We start from the raw sequence: 8,473 nt of genomic DNA, 5'->3' as shown, positions 1-8,473 counted from the left end.
TATGCACACCTGATATAGGGTGTTGATGTCATTAGACCACACCCCTTCTCATTACAGAGATGCACATCACCTAATATGCTTAATTGGTAGTAGGCTTTCGAGCCTATACAGCTTGGAGTAGGACAACATGCATGAAGAGGATGATGTGGACAAAATACTCATTTGCCTAATAATTCTGCACTCCCTGTAGACTCAGGCTTCCTGGGGACTTCCCATGATGCACTAAGCACTTGAACTCCACTCTCGGTGCATTTATATGGTATCCCATCGTCTGCCTATCAAAATGATGACTTTTCTCTCTCATAATTTGTATTTTTTTCTGATCGCTGTGCTCTTTTTTTCTTCTCTTCTTTCACTCTCCCATCTTAAAATGGAAATCTTCTTCCCTTCCTTACACTGTAGGATCTGTATGTTTCAATATAAAGCAAGTTGATAAATAAAATCCCTCAATTTAGCTCAGTGCAATTTTATTTTACTTTGTGCTGTTTCTCAGTGCATTTCCTGAATACTTCTTAAGGTGCAGCAGGGTGTATTTTCCTGCTGGGGAGAATATCTCTTTGCCATAGCTGGGTCTGTAGCCGTGTTTTGGCAGGTTGTGCATGTAACATCCAAATATATGCCAGGACCTAAGGTTTCCAGGCAAACTGAAATAATCAGTGCTGTTCACTGCGCCTGTCAGTGGTTTTAATGTTGCGGCTGATGTGTGTGTTTTGAATTGTGTAGTGTGTATTTTGATGCAGAAAATTACAAAAGAAGATGAAGCTTGAATTTCTCCAATTTACTGAGTTATACAATAAACAGGGTTAAAAATGGATTTAAATGGAGTGTACAATACGACCGGAAAAAGAGCAAACAAAAGGACAGATAATAGTATTTTTGCACACTCACACATTCACAAATTTAATGTCTCACAGTAACATGTTTCCTTCATGCTGATGGGTCTTTGAACAGAAGTCCTATTTTTAGTCCAGCACTCATCTCTGACCCTATTCTGTCACTGCAGTTGTGACTTAGCAGCAAGCCGAGCGACGTACTGCTCTTAGAGCATCACTGTCCAGGTCTCCTGAGTAGGTCGCTCAACTCAATATGCATGTGAGGTTACTTTGTGTGGGATTCGCTGGCACGAGTGTGCAAAACAGAGAGGCGCTGATGCACGCACGCTGTTACTGTGCTGCCACCTGCTGGTCACTTCCCACACAGTCACAGCGGCTCTTCTTAGAAGTGAAAAGGTTTCCTAAAAATCCCATCCAGCCCTTTGCCCCACTTACTTCTCCCTCATATCTCTCACAGAGCGGGTGAGGGGTCAGAAAAGGAACAGTCTGTTTACTTTGTCTAGATCCATACAGAAAACAACTAATTCCCTTGAGATGACATTTCTTCATTTTTTTGATAAGAGTTTCCCAACAAGTTCTAGGAAAAATGTTAGACCCAGCTCCTCTTCCCACAATCTCAAAAACATTTAGCAACAAATGCAACACTGGCTGCATTTCACAATTATTTACAAAATTGTTGTATGTGCTTGAGGCAGGATAAATAAACCTGTGGCACCGTCTGACTTCAGACGCCGGGCCTCATGGAGTATTAGACAGATAATGAGGAATCCTCAATCCAGCACTGATGAAGAGTCTTACAGTATAACACTTCCCTGGCTCTCCTGTGTGTTTTCTCACTGCTCTGTTCCTTCCCCTTTCTCCTCCGTCCTGGCGAGAATCTGAAGCACCGTCTGGTTGAAGTCCTCAGGCTGGTCTGCGAAAACATAATGGCCCGCTCCTCTGATCACCTGACAAGCGCACACACAGTGGATGCGAAATAGTTTTGAGATAAAGGTGCCACCGTTCCACAAGGCAAATAAAAGTAACTTGACATACATTCAGGCAGATTTAGGCACAAAAAAAATGCTTAAAATCTTGCTTAAAATGTATTTTGAACCTTGTACTGACAAAGTTATTAAAGGTGCAAAATGTAAAATAGAGAACCTACTCGGATTTCCACATCTGGCCTGGTTTTCTTGAATGCATATCCAGAGTGGCTGTCAATACTGGACCGGGATCCATAAATGAAAGAAATAGGAATTTCAACCTGGATCTGGCCGATCCTGTCTAGCATGGGCCTCTTAGCCCAGCCGTAGGGAACGGTCATGTTCTTAAAGGCTGTCTCGCCACTGAAATGAAAAAATAGAAAAGAAAAATGCACAAGCTCCTAAGATCTTCTGAGAATGGACATATTTGTGCACGGATGGTTTAAAATGTTCGTCACCTCGGAGTCTGGGCATTCAGATGATAGATGTAGTCACACACAGTGTAGTCACTGAACACAGAGGAGTATTTCTGCTTGAAGTCTGACCTGATGGTCTGGACGAGCATCGGGCCTAAGAGACGCACAAGAAAAGAAGGAGATTTAGTTACAGTTCAGACCTTTGAATAGAACAATGGCACCTCAAGCAGACGTTTGATGTTTGGTGCTCCCCCGACTCAGAAGAAGCTGGGGTGGGGTGTTGCCATAGAATTAATTAAAGGCATTTAAGGTGGCGTTACTGCCAATTTTATCCTCATACTTTTTGCTCTTTGACTTTTCCAGAGTAATTACTGCATTATTCACAGTTCAAAGTAATCTATATTTATGTCATTTTGATCAGAGTTCATCCATCCTCTCTCTTTAGCCCAGCTATCTTCTGATTGGCTGCCCCACACAGACAGAATATTTACCAATATATAACAGCAGGTGGGTGGGGCTTCTTGTAAAAGAAGGTATATGTGTATTTAAATTACGATGCCTCCTGTGCAAATTCCTTTTTTTCGGGTCGTTCCCAGCCAGAAGACACTGGGATAGACCCAGAACTCGAAAGTTAAGACTATACATCTCATCTGGCCTGGAACCGTCTCAGAATTCCCTGCGAGAATTGGAAAACACTGCTAGCAAAATGAACATCTGGCAATACCTCCGTAGCCTTCTACCAATAGACCTGAGCTTATGTAAGCATAAAGATGGAAGTGCATGGTGGATGGAAGTATTTAAAATACTTACTGTATTTTTTTAAAAGCGTATCGTTTTTATAGGAATTATTTTCTTTCCTGGGGGATTAATTTTGAAATGATGCAAGAACAGTGGTATGGCATGGTTTAGATAACTGGGACATTTTAAGCCAACCCCCATCGCTGCTGATAATAATTTGTCACTTAGAAGTTGAAAACATTCAAAATACACAGATGCGTAAGAGAAACAAATATGTGTTTGTTCAGTGTGTGTTCAATGTGTGTTTGTGTGTGCTAACCTAGAGGTCCAGCCAGTCTGAGACCGGCCAGAGGGTTGAAGGGGCTCATGACGGCGCCAATTGCTCTGATCCACATTGGGATGGAGTTGTGGTTGGGGTTCTCTGGGCGTGCTGGGAATCCCCACGGCTCCACCAGCAGCAGATGCTTTACCCTGCATACACACACATGCAGTTACCTGATCAAATGTACAAACTAAAATGTAGAAATTCAATTAAAACTCCACACATTTACTTCTTTTTTTATATATGGGCTTGTAGTTTATTTGGCAAGTGGTGCAAAAAAAAAAAAGAAAAAAAAAAGAGATGGCTAAACTAGAAAACCACCTGGAACTGTGTCCTCTCACACACACTCTCACACAGACACAAAGCACCTGTGTGGGTATTTCAGCGTGTAGGCTGCAGACAGGTATCCTCCGAGGTTGTGTCCCAGCAGCACCATCTCCTGAAGCCCCACCTTCTCCCTCCACTCCTCCAGGGATGCCACAAACTGATCCTCGGCCTCCCTGGGGTCGGTGCTGAACTGGGGACGGCTGCTCCTGCCAAAGCCCAGCAGGTCTAGAGCGTAGACCGGTCCACTGCTGGAGAGAGAATCCAGGTTAAGAGCCCAGAGGGCGACACCACCTCCGAAGCCGTGCAGCAGAACCAAAGGAGTGGTGGGCGGGGTTGGGGGCTGTGGGACACACGGGGCTGCTGACTGCTGCTGCTGCGTGGAGAAAGCTAAGGTCCACAGGTAGTTGCCACTCGATATCCGAACATGCTGCCTGGAGAAAGGCCGCTTCACAGCTGCGGCAGACAGAAAAGATTATAGGGCAGGGATAGAGAAACTGTTTTAACTCTGACTTTATGAAACACATAAACTACAGATCGGAAACAGCTACATCAGACACACTCACTCTTGAGGATTTTTTCCTCGGCATCTTTTAGTTGAGAAGGAGAGGTGGGACACCAGGAGGGAAGCCAACTTGATATCCAGGAACTGTGACTCAGACAGAAAGGATACACAAAAACATGCATGAAAGACACATAAAGCACGTGCAAACCCAACAATAAACTGACCTTTGGCTATATGATATTTTTGTAATCAGTGCTGCTGGTATGCAGTACTTGACAACAACATGCAATCAATGTCCAGAAAGAAGCCCAAACATGTCTTTGTTCTGTGTATTTTGGGTCACTTACGGTCAAATGCACTGTAAATCAGCACGATTTTAACATTTGGAGGACAAAGGCAGACGCCGATAAGATAGGGTGACCATATTTTGATTTCAAAAACAGAGGACACTTGGCCGAGTCATGAAGAACTTTAATAATACTGTTTGCTTAAAGAAAACTTTGACATATTTAACGATGCCTTCTCTGTGCGGTTAATGAATGGTGAAATAAAAAAATAAAAAAATAAGTCATATAGGGTTTTACAACTCAACAAGTGCAAAACGTTTGGTCACCCTAAGATTTAAAGTATTTTTTCTACAATAAAGTTTTGTATAGGAAGTCACTCACACAGCAGCCAGAATTAACAGGAAGATTCGGGCTCGAAAACTTTTCACTTTGGACGTTTGCCAGCAAGCGGGTGGCCTGTATATTTACACGACACCGTTTTCCTATAGGTTTAGTGTGGGTGGATCTATTTTTTTAATCTACCTGTGAATACACTAATGCGGGTTCACACGAAGAGAACAAAGTTGTGTTTGTTGTCACACAAATGAACAGCATTCACGCTGAGAAGAAACAAAACGACAAAAACAACTAGCATGTCCAACGTGAAGAAGAAAGGAAGAAAGAAAGAAACGAAAACAACTCACCTCTGCTCCTTGGCAGGTTGTAGCTCCTCCGCCATCCTTCGCATTGTGTAGCCTGCAGTGAGGGTCTCCTCCCGAGCTTACGAACCTGTTGAAAAACTACGGTCTGTGGTGCTGCGTTCAAGTACATTCGGACGGAAAATAAAAATAGCTGCCTAACATAATAACGACATGCTGCTTAATTAGAATGCTGTACATTTCATAATAAGTTAGAGTTCAGCTATCCCTCCGCTCATTTAATTCTTGGGGTTATTTAATTCTTTGGAGTTGGCATTTTCAGCGCTTCGTATTTGTTTTTTCCAACTGTATTGAAGGTAACATCATGATTTTAACCTCTGTACTCAGGTTGGCTACGTCACCTTCTTGGCTTTGTGTAACTTATATTGTTAATGTGCTTCTTTCGCACAGCATCTCATATAGTTTAATACAACCGAACTAATGAAGGCTATAAAACGCTTAATCCAAGGAAGAAACGTTTTTAAAGAATTGCCAGCGACACTCGGATTTTGTTAGAGCTAGCTTTGGCATGCTAATTAGCATGCTAATTAGCATAAGTTGCAAATAATGAGATGCCTGCACGAGAGTGTTTGAACTGTTTACCTTAATTACATACATTTCCAAAAATATGTATTGTTCCCTTAAAAGTTTATACTAATGCCACTTGCATAATATTATAATATTATATAATATTATATTAGGTTGTAAAAAAATTCTAGAAACAACTGTTTAAAGCCTGTTTTAAATATTAAACTATTATCTGCATTATCGCTACTATGACAAAAGTAATCCTGTAAAAAGTAGTTTATTTAAATTACATCAAACAGCAGGCCCCCTTTTAGCCAGAGGCCTTTTTTTGTCTGTATATAAAATTTAAATACATCTGTTTTTTAGGTATTGTAGTGACAAACCCAAGGATATTCTTTCCCCTTTCAAGCTTACATGCAGGCTAAAATGGACAGAGAAAATCAGTCACGTTGGATCCCTATCGAACTTTTTTCTAATCCTTTTTTCTTAGTATAATTTAAGATAAGGCAGATTACATGAAAAGTTCATTATCTTCAAGGATGTGACTGTAAAGTATGATTATGTTTTTGCAGGAATAGTCCCTTCACTATCTTTTCTACTCTTACTGTGATTCTCATTAATTCTTAAAGGGAGGGCGTTATAGATTTATAGGCGTGCTAGCCTTGAAAAGCTCATGAGTGTCCTTCAAGAAATTATCCCGCAGTTAGTGTGTTCTAGCTGCACATTTAAAGGTTATTTGTGTGTTTTGCAAAGCCTCATCGAGTAACAGTCTGCTAATGAATTCAGCAAAATGTTATCCGATGTTGAGTAAAATGTAAGTAAAAAGTTCTAAAGGGACAACAAAAAGACTGAAATATATGTGTGATACCATCTCAACTAATTAGCTTGATTAGAAGCAAGTCAGTAACATAATTGGTTTTAAAAAGAGTGTCCTAGGCAGGCTGACTCTTTCACGTGTAAAGATAACTGAGGGACAACACTCTGTGAAAGCATGTGTGGGCATGTATTTAAAGTGCAAAGTTTCTGGATGTAAAATGACAAAGGATTTAATTATTTACAGTACATTATATCATTCAAGGATTCAGGAGTGGTCCATGCAAGCAAAAGATAAGCCATAAAATGCATACTGAATGACTGTTATCTTCAGCCCCTCAGGTAGCACCATTATTCTACATGTGAAATCACTGCAAAGGCTCAGGAACACCTCTAAAGCACAATTTGTGAATACAGTCATAAATGAAGGTTAAGACTAGAATACCTTAAAAAAAAGAGATTAAAAAAATGATCAAACAGATATCAACATGATGGTTTGGAAGCAGCATTGGTGCACATGGCATGGGTAACTTGCACATGTGCGAGGGCACCATTAATACTGAATGATACAAAACCAGTTTTTAAAAATGAAAATAGTTCAGGTATCTCAGTTTTCACGCAGAATGTCATGTCGACGTCGCTCAAGAGTTATCCACTATATCAGATGTTACATAGCCACTGGTCACTAGAGAAAAACTGTAGATTCCCTAAAACATTGGTGAATGGTTCCTGGAGGTAGGTGGGTGTCACTGTGTGAAATCACTTGCAAAAAGGGTGCTGCACCTAAAACCTCCTTGTAAATGCTTTGGTCACTGTAAGGTTACCACAGTTACCTGTAGTTTACATGGAAGACGCCAACTTCTCTGCAAAAACTTGCAAACTACTTTCCGAGCTTTAGTCAAGCTGTGAAAAGTGCAAACGAGACTGAAAAGGTTTACCTTTCAAGTAAAAGTTGTGCCTCAGCTCAGCACCCAACACTTTTCAAAAGGCACAACTTTTACTTTGAAAGCAAACGATCTCTGTTTCCCGTTTTCATAGTTTCACTACAGCTCCAAGAGTAGTTTGTGAGTGTTCACATACAAACATGCAACCTACAGGTAACTCCATCAATCTGCTAGTGACCAAAGCAATTCCAAAAGGTTTTTTTGGTGCAGCACCTTCTTTGTGTCTGATTTCATCTACCGACAATGGCTGCCAGGAGGGTCACTGACTGGTCTCTAGGCCTGTGAGTGCAGTTTTAACAACAGCCAGCAACCTCCAGGAACCAGTCACCAACCAGTTGAAAAATGGAGATTTTTCCCTCACAGGCAGCAGTTGCCACACGGTCATGGAGTGGTCTCTATGCCTGTGTGACTGGCTTTTCGTACACACAGTCAAGCACAATGAAAAGGGCTAAATGCTATTTTAACATGTCAAATCTTTATTTACTGTAGCGCCATTTGTCCACGCATACCACTTCAACATTTAACATACATCTTAAAATGCAACAGTGCAACATGCCATCACCAGTAAAATGAATAAATAAGTTGGTCGTTACAGTATTTTCCTACGTGTCAGAGTAAGAAAACAGTTTGGTTTGCTGGTCGACTGCTGTCCTCTGCTCTGGATTGTTTTCATTTCTTTTCTCTCATGGATCGAAGTGTATTTGGTCCCCAGACAGTATTGTCTTTATTTTCGGTGCAAGCTGAATTCTTATTTTAGCCTTGTTTGCAGTATAGCATTGCAGTGCTAAAGTAATTTTAGTTTAGGTTTAGCTGTTGTTTAAGCAGCCTGAGGCAAAGATATGTAGACCAAAGAATGGAAACCCACCCCTGATCCCCCACCAGCAAATTGCCCATGTTAAATACAGTACATTATATAAGGAAGAACCAACATTTGACTACCTGTGCTTTGATTTTCTCTCTCACAGATGGACAATAGCAGGAGGTTCCTGTCAATCCTGGTCCACAAGGTGGCGTACTTCCTTTACACACACATACGTCCGAGCACACACACATGCACAGTTAGACACACACTCTCTGGCAACTTTGTCCTTCATTCCTCAAACACAATTTTCCTCTCATAC

At 41.2% G+C, this 8,473-nt stretch overlaps 1 protein-coding gene across 1 annotated transcript; it reads right to left on the bottom strand.

Annotated features, from left to right (window-relative positions):
• Positions 1–763: 763 nt before the first annotated feature.
• On the bottom strand, positions 764–5,221 carry abhd5b (abhydrolase domain containing 5, lysophosphatidic acid acyltransferase b). The gene is made up of 7 exons (XM_026156246.2): positions 5,074–5,221; positions 4,165–4,247; positions 3,643–4,054; positions 3,272–3,423; positions 2,257–2,368; positions 1,981–2,161; positions 764–1,780 (listed from the first exon to the last, which is right to left on the bottom strand). Exons 1-7 carry the CDS (start codon positions 5,115–5,117, stop codon positions 1,667–1,669), a joined length of 1,098 nt encoding a protein of 365 aa, XP_026012031.2. The 5' UTR covers positions 5,118–5,221; the 3' UTR covers positions 764–1,666.
• Between the last annotated feature and the right edge of the window lie 3,252 nt (positions 5,222–8,473).

The sequence above is a fragment of the Astatotilapia calliptera genome, chromosome 22 (genome assembly GCF_964374335.1).
Source record: "Astatotilapia calliptera chromosome 22, fAstCal68.1, whole genome shotgun sequence".
Lineage (NCBI taxonomy): Eukaryota > Metazoa > Chordata > Actinopteri > Cichliformes > Cichlidae > Astatotilapia > Astatotilapia calliptera.
The sequence above is the reverse complement of the archived record's forward strand: the minus strand, read 5'-3'. Positions and strand labels throughout refer to the sequence as shown.

Excerpts from the sequence above, each read along its gene's own strand:
- abhd5b (XM_026156246.2), bottom strand. The coding sequence starts at position 5,117 with ATGCGAAGGATGGCGGAGGAGCTACAACCTGCCAAGGAGCAGAG. Across the intron at positions 2,369-3,271 it reads CAGACTGGCTGGACCTCTAG|GCCCGATGCTCGTCCAGACC; the intron begins GTTAGCACACAC and ends TGCGTCTCTTAG. Across the intron at positions 2,162-2,256 it reads CTGAATGCCCAGACTCCGAG|TGGCGAGACAGCCTTTAAGA; the intron begins GTGACGAACATT and ends TTTTCATTTCAG.